Genomic DNA, 24,453 nt, shown 5'->3' with positions numbered 1-24,453 from the left:
TTACCAAATAATTGCTTCTTACTACTGGCATATGTGTAATGTCCCCAATGGACCCAGACTGGGATGGGGCACTACAGCTCAGACACGCTACAGCAAGCCAGCAAGATTTCTTAAACAGGGTGGATTGGCTAACGTGTGGGCTCTGGGGTTATTGGTGAGCTCTGAGTGAATGTTCCCCAAAACCAGGATCTTTTCTCCTCTCCTTGTTCCTTAGGGCAATGTACCAGGGATTAGCAGCTCTGCGGCAAGCCATCAAAAATGGCTGTAGGGCTCTGCCTGCTTGCTGGTGGTACACAGATCATCAGGGACAAGCATGGTGGGAAGGGGAGCAGGGCACAGGCTGCCCTAATAATCAGTGGGGACACAGAACCCCTCTAACCCCAGGGCTACTTCTTAGAGCTGAGAGCTGCTCCAACCCCAGGACCATGGCCAGGGCAGTTAACATCTCTGGGCCAGAAGCTGCAGCAAAGTGACCAAGCCCTGGGGGGTCTCACTAGCATAGTTTTGAAGCCCTTTGTGGTAAGACAAGCGCAAAGATTTGCAAGGACCCCTACGCAAAACGACAGGCAGGATCCCATCCCTTTTCTTCCCTGCCTGTAACCCACCCCTTCATCCCATTGCTGGCTACCCACAGACAGCCAATGAAGCCTTCCTTCTCCTTTTTGAGGTGCTGTGTTCCCAGCTCAGCTCTGCATGTGCTGCAGTATCCAATCCACGGTTTGGCGGTGCTGCCATTCAGCTGGTGTGCTTATATCTCACCACAAGAGTGGGCTTGGTATGTATGCTGCAACCAGACTAGCTGGACAACCTGTCATTCATGGGAAAAGGACCCTCCCTCCCCTCCCCTCCCCCCCGGACTGATGACGACAGTTTGGCAGTCACTGCAGGTGCAGTCTTGAGAAGGCTTCATGCAACAAGCTTCTTCCTGAAAGCTGGACACAGGTCAAGGGCAGAGGAAATGTGACTGGCTCAGGCTGGCTACCACAACCTGTGTGGTATGTTATGTTCATGGGCGTGTGTTGCTGGCATATCATGTAGGAGAACTACGGGCTGCAAAGTGTTCAGCCACAGCCACCTTCAAGGGCCTTTAAGCAGGAAGTGGTGTGCTGTGTCTCTATGCAGGAGCGATGCCAAATACCCAGGGTGCAAGTTTGCACTGGAGAGAATAACCACATGCCATTGATCCGCAAATAAGCTGCTTTATTGAAAGCAAAGAATGATGGCTACCATGGGGTTTCCACGGTAACTATCAGGTTTAATTCCCTGAGAACATTGTTGTCCTTGTCATTTCTTTTCCAATCTATTTCTTTTAAACACATACTAGTTATGCTAAGTACAGAGTGAGGTTCCAGATACTGGAACCCATAAATTAAGGTTAAGTGATCCGTTGTAAGACATTTCAATTTCATTTTTAAACAGATTCTCAGAAGGTTGGGGTTTTTTTCTGATCCACAGAAAATGTATAAAAAAAACTTTCAACCCTACATCATTCTCAATGTAAAGAACAGCACAGTAAAAAAAAATTACTGTCGCAATAAGATATTTACAGACGCACCCAGTATGGGCCATTTTCACTCAGCCTCTGATTGGACACATTCCGCTCTGCCTCTGCCCACTTAGCCATGCAGAGAACAATTAGCCCTCATCTCCCTTGGCGAAGGAGGCTTAGTCAAGTCAACGTTCATACGGGAGCAGAGGGGTTGAGCGAACTACGCGGTTGTCACCTTTTCAGCTGACCAATCCTCCACTGACCAGAGGGAGCAGAGTTGAGCAATGTAAATCATTCCCTTCCCCACATGTTGAGAATGGAGTTTCCACAGCATTAGGCCCATATCCTTCCTCCTATCGCCTTCAGCAGACCAGAAGCCCTGATCCAACATATACCCTAAGTCTCCAAAAATGGTGTTTCTTGCCGGTTGCTTGCCCAACATCTCTTCTTCCCTCACACTTTGTGGAGAGTGGGGACCAATAGCTGTGGCAAAGACTTATGCTTTCGGGGGCTAATGCTGCTCTCACAATAGAGACAGGACTAACTCCACTGTAGGACTTAGCCTTCCCCACTTACCCTGGCCTGTCAGAGGAGGAGGCAGACTGCACCACTAGAACCTGCACTCTCAACCTGCAGTGGGACCCTTAGTCGCAATCCTCCCAATATGCTTTATTCACCCTCTGCATCAGCAGCTAACTCCCCTGGACAGGCCCAGCCTGAATGTTTTCACTCCACTGAACCTAAAGCATTAAACTGGCATAACCAGTGCATTCCACATATGTTAATAATTGGCCCAGATAGACACTAGTAAGAGACAAACCACGTAGAACACTTTTTCCCCTCCGCAAAGATGCTCCAAAGGCAAAGTAGGCAGAGGCTTTGCACTGAAGGGAGATGTTACATCTCCATATAAATATAGCATAAACATGGACACAGCATGTATGCATTTCTTTGTAAACCCCCCCTTTATAAATGTCTTTAAATTATCCTATATAAATACTGCATAGCTTTATAGTACTGAAAATATTTCAGTGAGGCATAGGGAACTCCAGTGAACAGAGTTAACATTGATTCTCGGCTTTGGCCACCAACCCCTCTCCTTGCTCCTCTCTCCCAAACCTGTCTCCCTTCAGTGCTACTATAAGCTGAGATTCTAAGAATCCAGCTCTAAACACGACAAAAGTACACAATTCCTGCAGGGCACTTCCTGGACTCAGCTCCAGTGTGGGCAGAGAACTGCCCTTGGAGCCAGCAAACTTCTCCTCTTCCCCCCAGGACAGAAGCCAGCATTGGAGGGAGGCAAGAAAGCAGAGCAGAGGGGTGTAATTAACCCCTCTGCCACAACTATTATCAATGAATTTTCATCTTAAAAAGTATCTGGAGCTGAAGGATGAAGAATTGGGGAAGGCAAGCAAATAAGGGGGTAGCTAGGGGAATAAAGCTGGTTGGGGTTATGGGAAGCGGGAATAAAGGGGAGCAAGAGATGGGCACACTGGGAGAGAGGGACCATTTTAAAGTAAAATTCCAGCAGAAAAAGAAAGTAATGGCAGTAAAGATCTGGCCCAGGCCCATGCTTGTTCCGCATACATCCTATGAGAATTGCAAACACTGCAAAGGAATAGGCAAAGACCTGCTGGCTGGTGTTCAGGAGACTTCTCCTTCACAAGCCAGCTTGGTCCCTGTGCTACACAGGTTAAGTGCTCAGGACTTAGCCTTCCCCACCTACCCTGGCCTATCAGAGGAGGAGGCAGACTGCACCACAAAAACCTGCATTCTCAGCCTGCACGGGGAGATGAGAGGGCCGCACAGCAGCCTATAAACCACACACACTGTGCATTACCACAGCAATAATAACCACTCGCCTCGCAGCAGGGAAATCACATGCACACATACAGGTCCCACAAGCCCTTCGGATACCAGGGAAACTTGGGACGAGGTTGACGGGGACACGTGTCTCCTAGTACGCCACGTTCTGAGGGCACCATGGCGTGTCTGGATACAGCAAGCAGTGAATGGAGCGGAACCTGCAAGAGGGGGAAAAAAACAGGGATCAGCACTGGAGCCAAGACCTGCTCACAAGGCTTACATCTCTTTCCAAAAGGTGCATGAAGCAGCTGTGCAAAAGTTAACTCTTAGGGCTCCGTCTCCACTGCCGTTTGGAAGTGGGACTGCAACACGTGTAGACAGACTCGAGCTAGAGCAAAGCTAGCTTGAGTAACTAAAGCAGTGAAACTGCAGCCGCATGGGGTGTAGGGGAGAGGCAACGTGTTACAAGTTTTGCTGTCTGATTGCCCAGGTAGCCTTAAAAATCCAGGCTTCCTCATTGTATGGGGGTAAAAGGAGGAGCATATCTGGATGCACACGAATGTGGGGGGGTTGAGGAACACGCAGCTCACCTGGATGGATCCTCATCAATGGAGAAAGCTCCCTTCATGTGGATGGAATTCCTCTTGTTTTCAAACATGCCGTAGCTCAACGTCACCTGGAGAGCAGAGGTGAAGATGTTGCTAGGGCCAAGGCACTGCTCTTGACGGAGGGACAGTATGGTTCATTGGTTAAGGCATGGACCTTGGCGATCTGGGTCTGCTCTGTCACAGACTTCCTGTCTGACCTCAGGTAAGTCACTGAGTTTCTCTGTGCCCTGTCCCTACATTGGGGATAGTAGCCCAGCCCTGCCTCACAGGTGTGGTATGAGGGTAAAGATGGTAACACTTGCAAGGCACTCAGACATGGTGGTGAGGTCACTTCCTCACAGCACTAGAGAAAACCCCCAAATGAGAGCTCTGTCAGGGCTCTGGAGCCTCCTTCCTGCTGAGGTGGGATCATTCTGGGTTCAATCCCAGATTCCCAAGAGTAATTTCCTAAATTCCGAGCATTCCCGGCCCATCATGCACTGTGGTGAGAGGCCTTTGAACCAGTTGTCTTGGTTCCGTGCTCATGGAGGAACAGGAGAGGACAGAAAAAAATCCCACTCCTCTGTTCCACCTGTGAACAGTGCCAGGTGGCCCTTCCCTGGCCTTTTCACCTGGCTGTGATCAGGTTTACCTGTTTGTGAATCTCTGTCTTGGGCACCTGATGGAGGTTCTCCAGGTGGGAGTGGAACAGATTACTCCGGATAAGCTTCACTCCTAGCACGGACTCTATGATGTATCCAATGGTGCAGTCATCTGGCAGACGGATCTTCTCGGCCGTACTCATAAAGTGACCCCCACTGTAGGAGACAGAAGGCAGCAGATGAGTGAGTTTGCCATACACTGAGTTAACTACCCTCCATGCTCTGCCAATGGATGTCAACCATAGTTCCCGCTAAGGTGTGCGACTGCACACCCGCACGCACAAAATTCTTCCCCCACCCACCTCCTCTGGGGGCCGCGCAGCAGCACTCGTATGGCAGGCAGCTGCTCCAGTGAGCAGGGATGGCTGAGACAGCATGGTGAAGAAGCTGCTGGGGCAGGAGGCTGGGAACTGCTGCAGGTGCGCAGTGGGGGGAAGCCTGCTCTGGTGGCCAGGGCTGCCACATGGCAGGGGGGAGGGGAGGGGAGAGGCTGGGAATGGGACCTGCTGCATGGTGGGGAGGAGGGGTGTCTGCTTTGGTAGCTGGGAACAGGACATGCCTCGTGGCCGGGGGAGGGAGGGCACGGTCTGCTCCAGCGGTGGGAACAGGACATGCTGCACGGTGGCGGAGGGTCGAGGGTTTCTACTCCGGTGGCCAAGAACGTGTGTGTGTTAATAAATTGGATGCCACAGTGGCACACATCCGAACCAGCGCATATGACCACAGTATTGGTGCAAAAGCCAAAACTCACTCTGCTCATGGTTGGAAAATCTTAGAGGGAAAACTGGTGCCAACCCTGAGTTGGAGACATGCCCCACCTCCTGATTGGGCCGGGGTGGGAGGAATTCAGCCTCTTTTCTTATTAATTTCTAGATTTAGGCTTACTGCACCAAATGACCTCAACTCTGGCTTGCTAGAACAATTTAATTTCCTTCCTAGCTCCTTGGTGGACTTCTTCTGAGCACCCACCCGGATGATGTGGACTTCACTCCACTAGACATTGGGATGGAATCAACAAAGTCCACAAAGAGTTGGACTTCAGGATGCAGCTGAGTTTTGAATCACCAGTGATCTTTACTCTGCCATGTCTGCCCCCATCCCAACTTGCACAGAACAATCCAGGACTTTCTAGAAGTCTTATGAAACATCAGTGCCAAGTGTTGATCCCCTTACCTTGCCCATGGGCTCATCTTCAGTGCCAAACCGCGACTAATACAGAAACCTGCTCCCCCAGTGGCAAACCAGAAATGAACAGGATGCTGCGAAAGAGACAGGAAGCAAAACAGCAGGGTTTAAAACCAGCCTTTTCCCCTCTGTCCCCATGAATGTTTTATTGATTTAGGCAATCCAGAGAGAATTGTCTCTACTGCTCCCTGCATAGGTTAAATTGATCCCATCTACATGCAGGACACACAGCCACGCCTGGGGCTCAGAAGCAGGGAGAGTGATTTCCTTATTAAACATCATCTCCATATTGAAAACAATGGCATTTTTCAACTTATCACCAGCTCAGTGAGAGCTGAAAACCCCTCTCTTCAGGCTCAATTTGGCCACTAGACTTTTGCCTCCCATTAGCCTACTAAACCCCATGTCCTGCTTTCTTACCATCTTGTTCTCACTGATCCTCTCTGTGGCTTGAATGGGTCGGTCCAGGCTAGGTTTGCCGATGTAGATGTCCTGTGTGTGAGGGTAGCCAGACAGCAACTTCACCAGGGTCCGGACATTCACATAGTTATCATCATCCACATGACAAAACCACCTGGGAGCACCAGAAGGGACCCAGTTAGTCTGGTACTACTCAGCCCTCCGTGAGCTCCTTTCAGCAGGGGGCTTGGCAATGGTGGGTAGCTGTTATCCCTGCTTGGCCCCAGGAAACTGAGGTGCGAGAGTTTAATCAAGGCCACACAAACAGACCAACCCCCTGCACCAGTCACTAGCTCATACGGGCAAGGTCTGCTCCTGGAAACCAAAAATCTCGCAGCCACATTGTAGCTGGTCACCAGAAGGCTCCACAGCTCAAGTTCTTCTCTCACTCCTGCACTTTCACCCGGCCACACATGGGCTCTCCCGCGTGTACAAACTGTCATGCATATGGACACACCAGACACGCGCTCGCACGCTCTGTCAGGACATTCATTCCCTTCTTACTTTCTCCCGGACTCGATGAACTTGTCGTACTCCACGGCCATCTTGCAAGACAAAGCCTGGCGGCTGTGGGCGGCGGAACAGTTGGTGTTGATGACGTTGGCTGTAGCGGGAAGAGGGTGTGGAGAGAAAAGGGACAGTTAGTTGGATCAGTCTCTCTCCCCAACCACACTCTTGAGTGCATGGAAGTAGCCTGCCCACCTCCACCCCACTCCCACCCCAGCCCCAACGCTCCCCAAGAAGCGGAGCTGGCAGGGAGCTGCTGGGGACATGGCCACCAGTTTGGCCAAGGAAGAGCTCTTGCTCCTTTGTAGCCAGTAGCAGTTACTTAGAGCCCTCTCTGAGCACAGGGTTCCCGGAGAGCAGAGGCAGCTACTTTCCTCCCACATAAAAGGGAAGGGTGGGGCAGAATGACGAAAGGTCAGAAAAATGCCGACGGTCCCATCGACCTTTCTGCAGCTGGCTCAGGAAGGCTAAGATGCCCCCCCAACTTAGAGTATGGCTAGGACCAGGTCTCAGATCCTACAGCTGTATTGTACAGTGCTAGACCTGTAGCATTCTGTACTGGCACTGCCTAGCCTTATAATAGGCGTGGCATGGCCCTCATCTAAAGCATCCAGCAGAGAGCACCCTCTGGGGCCCGGAGTCCCCAGGGAATTGCTTCTGAGGCTGTGAGAGACGAAGGGGCCTGAAGCGTTCCTACCAAGTGCTGTTGCAGAATCGCGAGAGCAGAAAGGGATCGTCCCTCGCTCAGCTCTACCCATGCTCAGCTCACATTTAGCTGCTGCCTCCCTGCATTTGCAAAGCTGCACGCTCAGCCTCTGGGAAGGCGGGCGGGTGGAGGCTCTGAAGTGGATCCTCTGCCTCTCTGCTGGGGTCTGTTAGCCAGAATCCTGGCCTATTCATGCAACATTTCCCCCGCCACCTGTTATTTGCTGGGCCATCTCAAAGGGAACTGATTCAGGGCCTGAAAGGGACTCATTTACATCAGAAGAATAGGCAGGGCCTGACTGAGAATCGAGTGGGGGGGGCGGGCAGGCTGAATAAACACTCGCTGAGTAAGTCCCTTTCCCTCCCTCTGTTGAAAGCTACTTGAGCACCAGTTAATCACAGGGCTCCAATGGGAAACTGCCCTAGAAAGGCACCTCTCCTCTGCCTCACAAGGAAGCTTGGGGATCAAACCATTGCCAGGCAGGTGGCTGCCCTGATTGCTTTCCCAAGGGCAGGTGGGGGAAGAGAAAGCAACAGCGTTATTAGCGACCGAGGGCTCTCCGCTGTCTGTCTTCTGCAGAGGCCGCTACTGTAACAAGCCACCCTGAGATCCTCGTGGGGCGCCACCGCCACATTCAGTTTCTGTCCTGGCCTTGAAAGCCTCCTTCTAAGTCCTAGCTTGGAGTAAGAGGAGGCCGCCAAAGGGCAGTCGAGGTGCTGGGAATTACACTGTCTTCACGGCAGCAGCCGATGACGTCGATGATGTCACGCTGCTGTAACAGAGAGCCAGACAGCCACAAGCGCCCAGTGCCCACCACTTCCCTTTTCAGTACCCAAACTGCTCCACTGGCTTGAAAATCTGGCTGCTCATTGGGCACCTAAACACTGTTCAAAGATCTGGTGCTAGCAGTGGGCACTTCTGAATGTCCCAAAGGAACCTGGGAGGCTGAACTACTCCAGGTTCAGAGAGCAATGGAGTATACACCCTGCACTTGGCTTTTGGACCCAAAGAATCCACAGAGGTACCTAAAACCTTTACCAGGCTCCCGCCAGGCAGCAAGGAAAACAGAACAAGATTGGTTGACTCACCTGTGCGTTTCTTCAGTTCCTCATCCTCCCCGTCGGTGAAGATGAAGGTCTGAAAGAGATAACAACACATCATTAGAATTGACGTGACCATGGGCCTGCTGCTTTGTGCCCATCCTTGGGGGAGGGGGAGCGGTAATCCTGCTTCTACTGATTTCCAGTTTCCAAATGTTTCCAGACTGCAGGTGCTGCTGGAGGAAAAGGGCCTGCTGCTGACCTGGGCTATTGCCCCATCACCCCAGCTGTCAACAGTGATCTTAGCGTGAGGTAGAAAAGGGCAGAAAGAGGCCTCTGCACCAGTACTCCCTGTCAGCTGAAAGTTTGGGTGGCCACCCTGGAGAGATTCAAATGCCGCCTAGTTGATTAGCAGAGTGCCCACAGCGTGTGTCTACTGGTGGTGCACATCTGTACATGCCTCCACAGACATAAAATTTATTCCATGCAGATGGAAAAAACTAGAGGGAACATTATTCTGCACTATCAAGGACTGCCAGAAGGGGGTGTTGGTCAGGCTTTTCATAATGGTTCTGCCTCTCCCGCACTAGAGGCTAAACCATTCATTACCACTCAGGAGGCCAGGGTGAGTGGGTGCTTTGTCATTCATTTCCTCTTAAGGCCCTAACCTTAATCCTAGATCCACGTGCTCCTGAGCTAGGAGGCAATTTAGATCTGGCTCTGAGCTCTGTGGCTCCAGCCCAACTCTGCTGCTCTTTAAAGGAGCGATTGGGTTAAAACATGCTGCCTAGTGAACATATTGATCACAACCTCTCTCAAGCCAGGCTAACATTCACTGGATGGGGGGAATAAGAGGGCACCAGAGCTGGAATTGCTGGACAAAAGGAAATGTTGGAAACCGGTGGGGTTTGAAAGCGCTCACTGAAACACACGCAGCAAACTCCTCCTTAGCAAGAGGGAAAGGTGCCTGAGGTTTCACCCTGAAATCAGGTGTTTTCCTTCAAAGTAGCTGGGTGAGATGCACACCCACTCTGCCCCTTCCTCTGCAGGGAGCCAAATGTCTTAATTTCAATCCCTGACTCTGCCCACTCCCTTTAAAACAATCAACCGCACAGAAGGGGTGACAGGGACGCAAAGGTTAATGCTTCCCCTCCCACCCGGGAAAGAAAATGGAAACAGTGTCTCTTACTAACTGCACCACATGGATCCCAGCCTCCTCTGCGGTGAAGTCACCCAGCCCCCAGTTGGAGCTGCAGTCACAGTTACTTGGGTTTCACTGTGTGTGTGTCTGCCCAGATTGCTGGAACGTCATTTCATTGCCAGGCCCCAAGTGTATAACAACATGGGCCTTTCGCACAAAGCCACAGGGCAAGGCACACCCTAGGAATACCGCAGAGGCTGCAGTTTGCAGTGCGGTGGGCTTAGTTTCTTGCACAGTGTGGAGTTTTTTCCATGATCTTGCTGTTAAGCTGCGGCATATGCTGGGAATAAACACCAGGCCCAGGCCATGGGCTTGTACCAGATGCATGTGGGGTGGAGAGGCACGTGAGGCGAAGTGATGGGACCCGATAGTCACATGCAATGAGTTCCAGCTGAGCTGGGGTCTTGCCAAGCCTGCTGGGGGGGGGGGGGGGGGGGGGGGGGGGGGGGGGACAGGACTAGTTCTGCCAGGGCCCAGTGATTCAAAAGGGATGGGGGCTTTGGCCCCCACCCCTCCCTTAAGTCACCCACAGAATGCCACGCTGCACACTCTGGGCAGCACTAATGGCTGACCACCCGCAGCCCCGCCCCTTCCACCTGAAGCCCCACCCCTTCTGGGAGCACAGAGCCACACCTTGCCCAGGGGCCCAGCCAGTCTGTTGGCTCCCCTGGGCCTTGCTTAGAGAAGCAGCAAGCAAAGGAACTATTCCTGCACCCATTGGAAGGGGGGCGGTTCTGCCACGGACATTGGTGCAGACTCTGCTCTGAGGTTCAGGCGTGAGACTTGGGCTTCATGCTGTTGTCTTTGCCAAGGCTCGTCCTGCTCAGCCCACCTTGCTGGGTTGAGCACCAGCCTCTGCCTGGCTAGCATAAGAACGGCCGTACTGGGTCAGACCAAAGGTCCATCTAGCCCAGTATCCTGTCTACCGACAGTGGCCAGCACCAGGTGCCCCAGAGAGGGTGGACCGAAGACAATGATCAAGCGATTTGTCTCCTGCCATCCCTCTCCAGCCTCTGACAAACAGAGGCCAAGGACACCATTTTATCCCCTGGCTAATAGCCTTTTATGGACCTAACCTCCATGAATTTATCCAGCTTCTCTTTATTATAGTCCTAGCCTTCACAGCCTCCTCTGGCAAGGAGTTCCACAGGTTGACTACACGCTGTGTGAAGAAGAACTTTCTTTTATTAGTTTTAAACCTGCTACCCATTAATTTCATTTGGTGTCCTCTAGTTCTTCTGTTATGGGAGCAGCAGGTGTGTTTGCGCTCCTGATGCGCCGAGGCTTCTTCCCACACCTGTGTCAACAGCTTGTGCCCAATCAGCTCGGTCCTGGCACCTTGAGCTAGCCCCACCCCCATCCGTTTCCAAGGCCTCCCTGCCCCAGCTCATAGCCTTTGGTGATTGAGCTGGAGGTCAGGTGGCAGCAGCTGCTGAGCTCTGGCACGAGCCCTGCCTCGCCCAGCTTGCGGGGGCTGGGGTGTGTTGGCCTTGATTGCTGCTGCTCCCTGCACCTGTCTGTGTGTGTGTGTGTGTATGTGTGCGCGCGCGCGCGCGTGTGTGCGCACAGCAGGGCACCTCCACCCCTGCACTCAGCCAGCTTCCTAGGGAACTGAATTGCCTTCAACCGCCGCTTGGACTGGTGCCCAGTAGCAAACACCATACACCTCCCCCCCAGCCATTACCTGAGCCACCTGCCTGGCTGCAGTCCCTTATTTACATAGCTAATTCTCCTCATATGTCCGCTGGCTGGAGGGGAACGGCCTACTGGTTTACCCTGGATTGTTTGGGGGAGGAGGGAGGCAATGGAGGGGTGAGAAAGCAATCTCAATCAATCAGTGTGCAGCAAACAAAGCCGGAGCGAGAGAAGAAACCACAACCAGCTGCCAAGCGCTGTAGAAACCAGACGCACACAAAAGTGAAAAAGAAGAAAGACAAAGAGAAATTGGGGGTGGCGGGGAGAGGGGAGGGAAGGGGAGGGGGGAAGGGCAGAGTCCTGGGAATGATGAATTACAAGCGAACTGGAAATTCGTCGCCACCCATCAGTCATTCCTCACAGTGGGTGCTTTTTGGGAGGGTTTTGTTCTGTTCTAGGAAGTGCTGGGGTGGGTGACAATAGCTTGAATGCTTCTGCCTGACTTTACTCAGTACAGGAGAGTTAAGCAGAAATGTGTTTGTCCCTGCATTAGCATACAGCTGGGCTGGTTAACTGGGAGGGGGAGCCAAGTTTGTTTGCTCAGGTCCCCAGGGTAGGGAAGTGGCTGGGAAGAGCAGACGCTGCAATGGTCCTGAATAGACGGGGTGGCTGGGCCTTTGGTCCATGGGGTGGGGGTGGGGGAGGGGAGAAGGTGGCAAGTTGCAAGTGGCCTTTTTCCAGTACGAGAATAGAGCTGAACTGAGGTGTGAAAACCAAACTAGCCACAAGCACATAGCCACTGCGTAGGTCACATATTAGAGATGTAAAATCCTGTTTATAAAGCGAACCGGTTATGGCCAGGCTAGAGCAGCCCCCCTCCCCCTGCCCATGCTGTGGGTGGGAGTTTGCTCCAGCACACTCTGCTTGTGGTATGGTGGGCCCAGCTGGGCTGGGGGGAGGGAGAAGGGGTTCCTTTTTACTGGTTACCCAGTAAGCATGACCTGGCTCACTGGTGATGCTTACCGGGTAACCAATTAACCCTTTACATCCCTATCACATATGTGCTAATCATTCCCAGAAAGGTCCAAAGACGTTTGGCCAGACACTACTCAAAATGGGGGGGGGGGTCAAGAGCACAAATGGGCTCTGTTCCTTCCCTGAGACAGGGAATCGGGCATGGGGGCATCCAGTCAACTGCTGCAGGGGAAACTCCAAGGCCTGGATAGTGGCACGACCCCTAGGAAGAAGGTTTTTGTCTCGCTATGCAAGACAAGAAGGAGGCTCAAATCTCAGGGTTCAAAGCATGAGCTGCTCAGTTAGAGGCCATGGTAGAACATCCCTCCTCACAACACAGGCATGGGGCAGTAAGTGGGAGGGCAGGGAATAGCCATCCTGTTGGGAACAGGCTGCCATGCTAGCGATAATAAGGCCCATGCCAAGTTCGGGTTGGGGAACAGGGCAGTATGACTTGTTCTCCCTGGTGGCACAGGGCAGGGATCGCCCCCCGCTGGAGTATCAAGAGGCCACAAGGATGTGCCTGTTGTTCCCATACAAGACCAGATTTTCCGCTGGGCTTTTTGCAGCTTCTTTTAGCCAGTGAAGGGTCTAATTTTCCCCAACACACTCCCAGCCCTGGAGGCCTGATCAGCACCACTTCCCTGCTGAGGAAGTGCGGAGGGAAAAGGCAAGCAAGGGGCAAGTGCCCAAGGAGGGGTGAGGCCCATGGCTGTGAATGCTTTGTCAGATGAGTCTGTTTGGTCTCACACTCGCTGGCTGCCCAATGGTGTGCACCCTCCCCCTCACTTGCCTTCCCCTCCGCCCAGGATCAATCCATTTAATCAATCTCTTTGGAATGTGTCAGAGGGGCCCCGGGTGGGGAGAGGGAGACCAGACCTCTTTCAGGATGCCCACTGGGGATTTAATATAGAGGAAAATGTTTGCTTGATTAGATCAGAAACACTGTCTCCAGCAACTGTGTCTTAAGCCGGCTCCAAAAATAACCCCTAAACTAATCCTCCCGCTCGGCCGCTATAAATAGACCAAAGTGGACATTTGTTTATTATTAGACAGCATTGAAAATTTTGATTCTGAAGACACTACCCCTCCCACACACAGAAGACAATGCAATTATCTCCGGAACTGTTGAAGACGCACTCTGCCTCTCCTCTGGGCAGGCAGGGAACTGCACCACCCCTTGGAAGGAAACTCCGGAAAGTTGTAGCCTGCCTGCCTGTCTCCCCGCTGCCTAGGCAGGAAGGGTATAGCCTGCACCCAGCCCTATGTGATCCCTTGGAGGGACTATCTTGCCTCTGCAGGTTCACCACCTCCCAGCCCCTTCCTGCATGTCCGCTCTGCCGGCTCAGGAACTCAGCCAGAAGGTTCCATTAAAACCAAAACAATGACAGCCTCTCTCGGTTTTGTAATTAGCTTTTCTGCATTTCTCGGAGATGAGATCTGCTCCTGCGACTTCCCCTCCGCCCCCCCTTCCCCCAGGCCTGGGCAGGCTTCCAGGAGTCTCTCTGGAACACAGGGCTCTATAGGCAGGTCAGCTGGGAGGAGAGATGTCTGGGGAGAGTGGAGGGGAGGAAACAGACAAGAAGAGAGGAGATGGGGAAAAGAAAGGGGGATGGGTGTGGGCAGACTACCACAACTCCAACAAAGCCAGAGGATTCGCTGCTTCTCAGAAGCACAGTCCATCCACCTTGGGCCTGGAGAGTCCCCCTCTTTAAAGCAGTTACAGCCTCAGCTCTGCTATGTGGTTTGATATCCCCTGTATGCAGCTTCCCATCCTTAGCACTCTTCCCTTGACTTAGACCCTCTGCTCAGCTGTAGGGATGCTGAGCTGTGGGGATGCACAGCACTCACTGTCAATGATTGGAGACTGGGGAATGGGGGTGTGTGTGCTGGGAATGGGTAGAACCATGCCTGCTCTAGTTAACTGCTCATGAGATGAGCTTTTCTATTCACTCTCTGCATGTCCCAGATACCCAAACCTTCTGCAGTGATGTTCTGGTCACCCTCCCAAGAGCTGTATGCACAGCTGAAGTGTTCTTGTTAGTCCACAACAACAGAACCTTGAGGCTCAGTGTATTTTGCAGCTGATCAGACACGGAAACAAAAGCCAGGATTGCACACAATGCACAGTCAACCTATGGAACTCCTTGCCAGAGGATGTTAACAAGGTTCAAAAAGAGCTAGATAATTTCATGGAGAATAGCTCTATCAATGGCTATTAGCCAGGATGGACAGGAATGGTGTCCCTAGCCTCTGATAGTCAGAAGCTGGGAATGGGCAACAGGGGATGGATCACTTGATGATAATCTGTTCTGTTCATTCCCTTTGGCATTGACCACGGTTGGAAGACTGGATACTGGGTTAGATGGACCTTTGGTCTGACCCAGTATGGCCGTTCTTATATCAGTGATTCACAACGTGGGCATTGTTCATCAGGCAGTCTTACTTCCCTTCCTGGGTATCCCAGCAAGTGCACAGCAGCAGTGAACTGTACAAAGGCCAGTGTCCCGACCCTTAGGGAGCTCACTACAGCATCTGCAAGGAAATCTTTGGGCATGGTGCAAGGATGAGCTGACGTGCTGATTAGCCGGAGTGCGGGTGCATGTGTGTGCATACATGCATGCAGGGCATTTATCAGACCCTGGGCCTGATTGGCCTCTCCCCCAGTGTAACTCCACTGGCTTCAGGGGAGGGTGCTGGGTTGGAGCCAAGTTATCGCTGATGGACAGTGGTATAAATGAAAGGTGGATCAAGTCCTGTCAGCCTCTGCTTAATTGTGGCTGCACCTCCCCAGTTCTGGGATTCAGTGACATATGGAGGGACAGAGAACAGACCACCCTGCTTTTAGGCGATGGCTTCCGGACACTGTGAATGCTCTTCCTTCTCCTCTCATGCAGATGCTCTCTCTGGGCATCGGTATAGCTGCTTCTGCTTTAGGAATGCAGGGACATACCTTGCTCTTTTCTCCCCCACTCTTAAGTCCCCTTAAATGGGTGAAAAGAAAGGGCTTTGTCTTTGCTTGCTCAGTGGCTGCATTGTCTGGCCAGGGACCCTGACTCGGACACACAGGAAGCCTCATTGTTCTAAAAGCTGCAATTTAAAGAATCACAGGATGCCAAATCCTTCCCCAACAATAGCGGCCACCAAAGAATAAGGTCGGGACAAGGCACTTTACCCCGCCAGGTTCCCTAAACTGCTGCATAACGGGGCCTAGCGAGAGACACCAGGCCACTGGAGTGCAGGCCCACCCTTGCTCTGCAACACAGGGCTTTGCTGGCAGGAACTCAGCTCCCAGGACAGGGTACTCTCCAATCTGTTCTGCTACTTCACAACATGCCCTGCTCAGCTTGGCCCAGCTCCCTGCCTACGGGAAAGGAGAGACATGGCTGGTCCCGACTGTCACATGGGGGAAAGGTTTTTCCTTCATTTCTCTCTTCTTGGTGACTCACTTCCCCTTATTTGCAGTGAAACCCTAACTCAGCCCTCACTGTTGCTCACAGCTCCCTGGTTGATCTTGGTGACGAACAACAGCGTAGCTGGCAGGATCCAGCCATAAGGTCCCTGTTCCACCTGCCCGAGCAACCAGGGAAAAATTGGCCCTGACCGTCTCTTTTCTTGTCTTTTGTCCAAGAGCAAGTCTCCATTTTGTTGCCTCTTAAAATGGACCAGAAAGACCTTCAAGGAATGACCTTCTCTCCACTCCTGCACCAGTGGCACTGAAAACAGGAACCAACGTGATGCATGTTGCACAAAGGACCTCGTGACTGTCCATTGCAAACATCTCCTTCCCTTTCTCGATACTGGTGTCATTTCCCCCTGCGTGATGCTTGGCCTCATCTTGTAAGGTCAAGAAAGGATGCAATGACTTTAGCCTGGAGGACAATGCCTAAAAGCCCTTTCTGGTCCTACGATTTGGGGGGGGGGGGAAGGCACCTGTGTGTGCACTGGCTGATCTGTCAGGTTGCAATGGTGTCACTGTGAAATTGGCACTGTGAGAGTTGCAGCAGGTTTGGCTGGATGGTTCCAGTTCATTGCGGTATCCTCCAGCTGGAAAAGTCACTACTCAGGGGAGGAAGGAGGAGAGAATCAGCAGCTGGAACAGGTTCCTGCCTGGCTTTTGTCCCCTGTAGCACATGTTTACTGAAAACAAACCAAGTTCAAGCCCTGATGGGCCAGACAGGGTGAACACTGAGCACAAAACTCAACCGAAAAAGCTGTTGGGAGGAAAATCTCCAGCTGGTTTCAGGGATTAATTTGATGGTCCTGGCCCCATTTCTTGCCTAGCTGGCTGAGCCGTGGCTTTCCCTTGCTGCAGCGGCTGTGGCTAGCCCAGAGGCTCCCTAATCTCAGAACATGATCCCTTCATCCCCCACATGAAGCTGGGGGCTACAAGGCATTCACCAACAGGCGTGGAACTCAGCTCGCTCTCCCCCCTTCACCTTTCAGTAACAGGGAGAGTCCTCCACTCCGTCATTTCAAATGCTATTCTCGTTAATCATCCCCCTTTGAACAAGGAGCTCCTTGTGCAATTAGGGACTCACCCCTCTCCCCACGCGCCACACGTGTGGGTCTTTCGCAGACTGATATTTCAAGTGCTTTTATTGCTGTCTGAGTAGAAATCTCTCATGGCTTGGGGCATGCAATTAACAGCATGACACTCCCCTGGATTATCTGTGTCCCCTCCCTCCATTTAACACAAACACCTCCTCTCCTAGCACACACCCCTGCCTGGCAGATCTGCTTCCCTGCGGGTCTGAGTCTGGCATTGCCGTTGGCTTAACGCCTCCCAGATTGAGATCCCGGGTGTGGTTTGTCTTTAACATGCCCAGGTGTGTAGGCAGAGGAGTGGGGCACTTCACCCAGGGACCTCTCACTCCCCTCAGGACCAGAGCGGCTGGGGAGCGGCCAGAACTGGCTTGGCATAGCTCTGACAGCCCAGTTCCACCTGCTGGTTTGGACAGAGCCCACGCCTGTGTTTGGAGTGTAAACAGGGCCCAGAGCTATATTTGCTGTGTACACATGAATGCATAAGGCCCACTGGGAGCGTGTTGGCACACAGCACACCCCAGGCACACAGCACACCCCAGCAGGCCGTTACCCCTGAGGATAGGAACTCTGGCCAAGGTACTAGGAAAATTTGGGAACTGCCTGTGCTCTCTGGAAGGCAAACACATTCCTCTTGAGTAAACTAGCTGGATTAAGTAGCAGGACCTGTAATTATCTACCAGCCTTACGGAAATGAGAAGACCCTGGCAGCAGAGTTAATCACATAGCGCTTCCATGCCGCTCCTGGGAACAAGCCCACCAAGCTGCTTGAAGAACATGGACTCGGGGCTTGGTACCCCAGGGTAAGGAGTGCAGTTCTGTCACTAACTCCTCAGTTCAGCCGGCATTCAGAGGGGATGGCTAAACTCTCATTTAGGATATTTTTTCATACCATGGCGGTGGGGGGGAAGGGGCTTAAGCACAAACTCTCCCCAGACCACTCTGCGGCCTGCTAAGTATGCAAGTGCTGAGTCAGCCACAGCTGCAAACTCTCTTCAAAAGGTGCTGGCGGGAAGGAACATCTCCCCCCAAAAAAGCCTGTGTTGGCTAGATCACTTGCAGTAGGGAAGTAGATGCAGGCTTTGGGGGCAAAGGGGAAGCCCCAGTCTATCACTCTGCTTAGATAAGAGGAGGAGGAGGAGGCGGCATCCTACCACATGATCTCATTGCAGTATCTCAGATTAGAGAGAACACAGGAAACGGAGGCTATTGTGCATTGAACAAAGAGTATCCAAGAAGACAGTACAATAACGATTTTCCCTTTCTACCGTCTCTCCAAACAGGAACAGCCTGGCAGACTGAATTCCCTTCTCTCTGATGCACTGTTTTACTTAACTCTTTAACCATCACTTAAACACAAACACAGCTCTGAGTGGAATCACAAAGAGGAAGGTTCCAATTTTCATCCAGAAGGGGAATTGGGGGGGGCACACACAGAAGACTTGTTCTCTTTTCAGGGGGGATTCTGGGCAAGTCTCTAAGAATTTCCACTTCGACCAGGGTACAAGTTGCACAAATGCTTGAGTGGCTGTTGGCAGAGCAAAGGAGAGAGTGGGCCTGGGACCCAGGGAAGGGAGACCTGACACAGACCGAGAGCCACACTTTTAGCACCAGCAACTCCTCAGGCGAAAAAACCCCTTTACTAATCCAGAGCATTGTTTGTATGAAGCAGTGAGTTTCAGTCAACTGTCACAGGGAGAAGCTTCTAGCAAAGGCTCAGTGCTCACCCAAGGACAGGCACTCACCCCCCCAAAGCACCTATATTTTTAGGAAGACAAATGAGACAGAGTGTCCCCTCCACCCCCCTGCTCTACTGTTAAGTGAACAGATAGTCCACAAGTGAAAGCAAAAGAGAAACTAATGGGCAAGCCAGGGCGCTCTGAAGTTGCCGTTACAGGGCGTCTTGGTAGGAGACAGTCTGAGACCAGAAACTGCACAGATTCGCTTCCTACAGCCCCTCTGGAAAGGGCAACAGAAACTGTCAGGCTGGTTAAGATGGAGGGTCAGTTTCCTGGTGATCACAATCAGGCGGCATGGAAGGGCTGGGACACATTCACACCCCCCTCAGCAGCTCTGTCCTTCCTCCTGCCCCTGCAGGAGTTTTCTGTAACTTCAGCTCTCTCGCCAAAGCTTGTCCCTCAAGTGCTGTACAAGAGCATCACTCAGCAGCTTGTCAGTTGGGCACCTCTCTGAGCAGCAGCCCCCCTGGCTTCCTGGCCCTCATCTCTAGGCAACCTGACCTGGGCACTGCGAGCTCCAGCTCCCCGGTTCCCATGGAAAGCCCCACACAAGAGGCTGTGAAGCCTTTTCTCTGCGCTTGGGAGAAAAGAGGCTTTGTTAGCTTGCCCAGGGGGACAGCGTGAGAGCTGGGACTTGGGACTCTGGGAATCCAAACGGACAAACGACGCAAAACAAAACCCCAAAAGAAAGCCGGAGCCCATGAGAAAAAGAGAACAGGCATTCCCAGCATCGTCTGTAGGTGCTCGGGGCATTTATCCACCTCCCGCTCCCTCCCCTTTCGCAGAGGCTGCAGAACATAGAAAAGCAGCTAACAGTTTCCCCTAACTAACCAGGGCAGGGAGAAAGGGCAGCCACTGCCAGGCCTTTGAGATCTTCAGTGGAAGCCAGTGGCACTCATGGTGACAGTTTGTCCACAGCAATGTGTGACTGAAGTGTCCAAAAATCCACTGAGCCTGATCCATTTCCCAAACCCTTCAGTCTGCAGCAGCAATCGTTTACAAATGATTCCTGAGTAAGAAATGCAAGTCTGCCTCCCTGCATTGCAGACCCAGAGAAAGCCCAGAAGGGGACTAGGGAAAGAAAATGAGAAAGTTTATGTCTGCTCTGAACAGAATAAGCCCGACTGGGAAGCTGTTTGATGCTCAAACTAATTCTTAAGGAGAGCAAATGACAAAAGCAAGATTCCTAAGAAAACTTTTTTTAAAAAATACTAGACTAATGGCAAAGACTGGTGGAGAGAGGGTGACTGTTGCTCAAGAAAGGAGGAAGTGGGACAACAGATCAGGCTGGTGGTGAATACTTTCAGCCAGTATGTACTGGTGGCCAGACTAAAGGACTAACAATGGTCCCTTCTGGCCCTAAATGCTATGAAATCCCTCAGGAGTCCCTCCCAAACTGGCTACCACTTTTAGTGGCTTTCTGGGGCAGCGGTTCTCTCCATCCACCTGTGCATTTGGAATACAGCCATCATTGCAGTATGTGGGTACCAGAAATCAATCCCGTACCCTGCAAACAATGCAGTAATTCAGGCTTGGCCTTGCACTGAAGGAACTAAGTACACACCTGGCTTCTGAGAGGATCCCTCTCCTTCGGTCTTAGCACCAAGGCACAGCCGCCTACAGGCGTTGGGTTCTATTCCTGGTTCCACTATTGCAACTTTGCATGTCAGTTTCCCTACTTGCAAAACAGGGATGATGCTAACCACTGTGGCACAGTGCTTGGAGAGTGACAGATGAAAAGCAGCTATAGGATTACTCCTTGGGCTCTATCCTTAGGTATGGACCAGTTCCCTCCCTCTGAGACAGGAGTGCTACTTCTCCCATACTGCATGGGGAGTGGCTGTTATCCTTGCCTACAGGCTTTTGGTGTAGCTGACACTTCTCTGGAAATGCCGCTTAATTCCTCCTTGAAATACCGAGCTGACATCCTAGACAGTGCTCCAGGGGCTTGATGTTGGCAGGGTCCCCCGCCCCCACCCCAGCAGTTTCTAACCAGCCCTGAGAACTCTCAGTCCCCTCCCCTTTTCTTTATGCTACAGAGCTCAGGACTTCAGCCCCTGTTTTACATCTGACAAGGCCAGTCCAGCGACACAAATTGCATTTCATGCTCCCCATCCCCAGTCTCCTAGGGTTGGGAGAAGCAGAGAGAGAGGGAGGAATAAACAGGCACCTGAGCACTGAACACAGGGTCTCGTTAATGCCTGCTGCCAAGAGCCCTCCAGGGCTCCGGAGTATGCACAGCCCAGCCCCAAGGTAGGAAGCGTTTCAAAGCCGATTGTGACTCTCAGCTGCAGGGACGCCGAGTCCATCATGATGCACCTGAATCCTCCAGCTGGGAAAAGAGCCCGCTCTCAGGTGCGGGGAGCAGACAGAGCAGCTAGGAGCCTTCAAGCTCCAGGCCAGGCACCTACCTAGTCCACGCAGGCAGGAGGACGTTGGCAGGAGCTACCCGCGTTCAGAGCCCCTGAAAGTGAGGGGGGCTGCAGCCCGTGAGCTCTCTCGCAGCACGGGCGGGGGGGGGGGGTGGGAGGAGCGATCCCCCCCCAAGCGCCTCCTCCCACTTTTGTCATAGAGCTCCATACCAATGGAAGGGGGATCATGGCTGGAGTGTGCCTCAGTTTCCCTTTCCCAGGCCAAGGGCGGGAGCCAGGCGCTGGTTGGAGGCGCTTGGACGTGCAGGCACTAGCCAGCCCGGCCAGATCATTAGCGCTTCCCAGCACCGCCTGGCGCGGCTCCCTGCTGTTCCCGGGCCCGGGAGCCCACCTGGCACCTGCCGAAGGCTGGAGAGCAAGCACCGCCTCAGTCCCCACTGCCCCCCTCTCCCGCCACTCACCAAGTCTCTGTTCCGGGAGATCCAGGTGTCCAGCAGCAGCTCCAGCCTGGCCTTGTGGAACTTCTTGGTGGTCTTCACCGCGATGAAGACATCCTGGGCGGAGATGTCCTCCATGGCCGGCCTCGGGGTCCCCTCCCGCCGCGGGGCCAGGCTGCCGGCTTCCTGCGCCTCCCGCCGGCCCCGGCTCAGCTTGCTGAAGTAATCGGTGAAGCTCTTCACCTCTCGGAGGGCCACGCCGGGCTCGCCCTCCGGCAGCTGCGGCTGGCGGGGCATTCCCTGGGGCTCGCCCGGGCTCGCCACGCTCCGCAGAGCTCGCCTGGCGCCTTCTCCGCCCAGGGCCACCACCTGCCGCTTCTGCTGATCCGCCATGAGGACCAAGAGGCAGGTGAACATGCAGCCTACCAGGAACAGGAGCGCTTTCCGCCCGCAGCTCTTCAGCATCCTCCCGCCCCTGACTCGGCTCCAGGCACCGGCTGCCCAGCTGCTGGCGCACAGCTGGAGGGAAGCTCCGTGGCCAATCCCGCTCCGGGAGACTTCCAGATCAGCTCCCGAGCTAATTCTGCTGGCAGGTGCCGCTGCCTGGAGTCTATGCCAGCCTCGCTCCCTCCCCAGTGACTGCGCCAGTCCGGCCGCCGCTCAGAGGCAGCAGCAATTTAAAAACTCCTCTCCCCACGCCCCCTGCCTTACAAACTCCTATGCTCGGCTTTCTCGCAGGGGGCGGGGCTCTGCCAGGCCCCGCCCCTCCCGGGGGCGGTCTCAGAACGTTGCCGCCTTCCCGGGGGGCCGGTCTTCTGCTCGTTTCTCCGGCGGCGGGTCTCCCACGTGGGAGCGCTGCAGGGGGCTGGGAGCAGACGCCGCCGTACCAGCCAGCCGGCTCCTCCCTTCCGTACATCAGGCAGGTTGAGAGGCCGCTGCGTGACAGCCTCCCTTGAGACAAAGCAGGAGCTGCGGCTTAGTGGGTGTTCACAGACCAGCGCCGAGGTGCTGAGCTAGAGGGGAAGGTTGCTGCAAGAGCATTTTCCCTCCTGGCAATGCCATTTTAAGGCAAGGTATTTCATGGGCATGGTCCAAAAACCCCAGTTCGATGCTCAGGGCTTACGCACAAATCTCCTGTCACCTAATACAATGGGTATGCATACAAGCCACATACTACTGCTACGCCCCCAAGAAGTGAGCCACATAATAATTGTATGATTAATAAACTGCTTTAAATTGTAAAAGCAGCGAGGAGTCCTGTGGCACCTTATAGACTAACCGAAGTGTTGGAGCATGCTTCGTCTATAAGGTGCTGCAGGACTCTCGCCACTTTTGCAGATTCAGATTAGCAAGGCTACCCCTCTGATGCTTTAAATTGTAGCCTCAAGATATGCAAACATCTAAACTAAGACCCCCTGTAATCCTTGTTCTTCCCCACCCCACTCCTTCCCTGCTTGTCACATCACATGTAGGGCTAGTTCCTGATCCCACCCTCAGATCTGTTCTCATAGACCCCTCCCCTCACATCTGGGTAGAGCAGAGCCCTCTTTTCTGCTCACCGATTGCAGGATCAGGGCCTTAGGGTGTAAACTCCTCAGGGTGCACTGTGTGTTTCTATTTGTTCTGTAATGCTGCTGGCACAGTCCTTGGTGTTGAAATAATAGCAGCCTAGGGAGAGCACCTCTGTCTGAATGTTGGAGGTTTTAAACGTGTAGCCGGAGCTATATTTTGCAAATGGATTCTCTCTTTAAATGGACTGAACCAAACTCTGGATCTGAATGCCTTCGAAATGCAGAGCTTTTGAAGCCCAGAGTCAAATGCTGCTCCTGGAACTCATCTCTAATGGTCCTACATTTGCAGAGGAAAGGTGTGAAAAGCAGTCATTAAGTCAGCTGTACTTCCCAAGGGACTTTTAGTACATCTAGACTACATGCCTCTGTCGCCAGAGGCATGTAGATTAGGCTACCAGACATAGGAAAATGAAGCGGCGATTTAAATAATCGCCGCTTCATTTAAATTTACATGGCTGCCGCGCTGAGCCGACAAACAGCTGATCAGCTATTTGTCAGCTCAGCGCGATAGTCTGGACGCGCGGGTGTCGACATCAAAGGTATTTGTCGACCACCCAGGTATGCCTCCTGGGATGAGGTATACCTGGGTGGTCGACAAATACCTTTGATGTCGCCACCCGCGCATCCAGACTATCACTCTGAGCCGACAAACAGCTGATCATCTGTTTGTCAGCAGCCATGTACATTTAAATGAAGCGGCGATTATTTAAATCGCCGCTTCATTTTCCTATGTCTGGTAGCCTAATCTACATGCCTCTGGCGACAGAGGCATGTAGTCTAGACGTGTAGTTTTGTCAGCTCAGCTCAGGAATTCCATACTATTATCGTAGAGGTCATTTCTCCATGTTTCTAGACACAATATCCCATTGAGGCCTCTCTGGGTAGGCAGTGAACAAATTGCCTTCTCTGCTTTGCATGTGGAACACTGATACAATCTTCAGCAAGCCGTCTTGTAGCAATCTCTTTGCCTCCCCATTTTCTGCTGTCACTGCCCTCCAGTGAATCTTTCCCCCGGCCTCTATCCTTACTGTTGTTTCATAAAGGTACCTTCATCATTCCCATGCTTGCTGTTGTGATATTGAATAGTGTCTACACACAGCCCTATTCAGTCCTTCTGTATCCCAGACTCACCATCCTCCTTCACTCATGTCAATTGAATGGAAGCTCTATAGTAGCTTTCTCTGTGGAACTGGTCCCTGCTTCCTTGTGCAGCACTTGCCCCCATTGCCTGCCCTGGCTTCCATCCAGCTACTGCTGGCCCCAGACCTTGAGATTCTAAAGCTGTGTATTGATCTGGGACGTCTACATGGCTGTGTAGTGTGACCAAATCAAACAGGGAACAACCTTGCTGTAAATTGAATTATCGCTGTGGTTTCTATTTCCCCGCCTTTTCAATTTCTGCCTGATTTGTCGTGGCAGGCAGAACAGCCAACGCACAGGGACACTGATTAGCAGAGCCAAGGCAGGATTGGGCACAGTGGCGCGTTTTTCTCACAAC

The 24,453-nt window shown here is 52.7% G+C and overlaps 1 protein-coding gene across 1 annotated transcript; it reads right to left on the bottom strand.

The window, feature by feature from the left end:
• Positions 1–1,183: 1,183 nt before the first annotated feature.
• On the bottom strand, positions 1,184–22,062 carry LFNG (LFNG O-fucosylpeptide 3-beta-N-acetylglucosaminyltransferase). Its single transcript, XM_075899606.2, has 8 exons — positions 21,409–22,062; positions 8,490–8,538; positions 6,693–6,792; positions 6,150–6,303; positions 5,718–5,803; positions 4,535–4,700; positions 3,886–3,971; positions 1,184–3,513 (listed from the first exon to the last, which is right to left on the bottom strand). Exons 1-8 carry the CDS (start codon positions 21,847–21,849, stop codon positions 3,447–3,449), a joined length of 1,149 nt encoding a protein of 382 aa, XP_075755721.1. The 5' UTR covers positions 21,850–22,062; the 3' UTR covers positions 1,184–3,446.
• Positions 22,063–24,453: the final 2,391 nt, after the last annotated feature.

This window comes from Pelodiscus sinensis, chromosome 15 (genome assembly GCF_052426305.1).
Source record: "Pelodiscus sinensis isolate ZL-2025 chromosome 15, ASM5242630v1, whole genome shotgun sequence".
In the NCBI taxonomy this organism is placed as follows: domain Eukaryota; kingdom Metazoa; phylum Chordata; order Testudines; family Trionychidae; genus Pelodiscus; species Pelodiscus sinensis.
This window is presented reverse-complemented; position numbering and strand designations above follow the sequence as displayed.

Coding starts and splice junctions, on each gene's coding strand:
- LFNG (XM_075899606.2), bottom strand. CDS start 21,849: ATGCTGAAGAGCTGCGGGCGGAAAGCGCTCCTGTTCCTGGTAGGCTGC. Junction 6,793..8,489: donor GGAACTGAAGAAACGCACAG/GTGAGTCAACCA, acceptor TTCCCGCTACAG/CCAACGTCATCAACACCAAC. Junction 6,304..6,692: donor TTCATCGAGTCCGGGAGAAA/GTAAGAAGGGAA, acceptor TGGTGCTCCCAG/GTGGTTTTGTCATGTGGATG.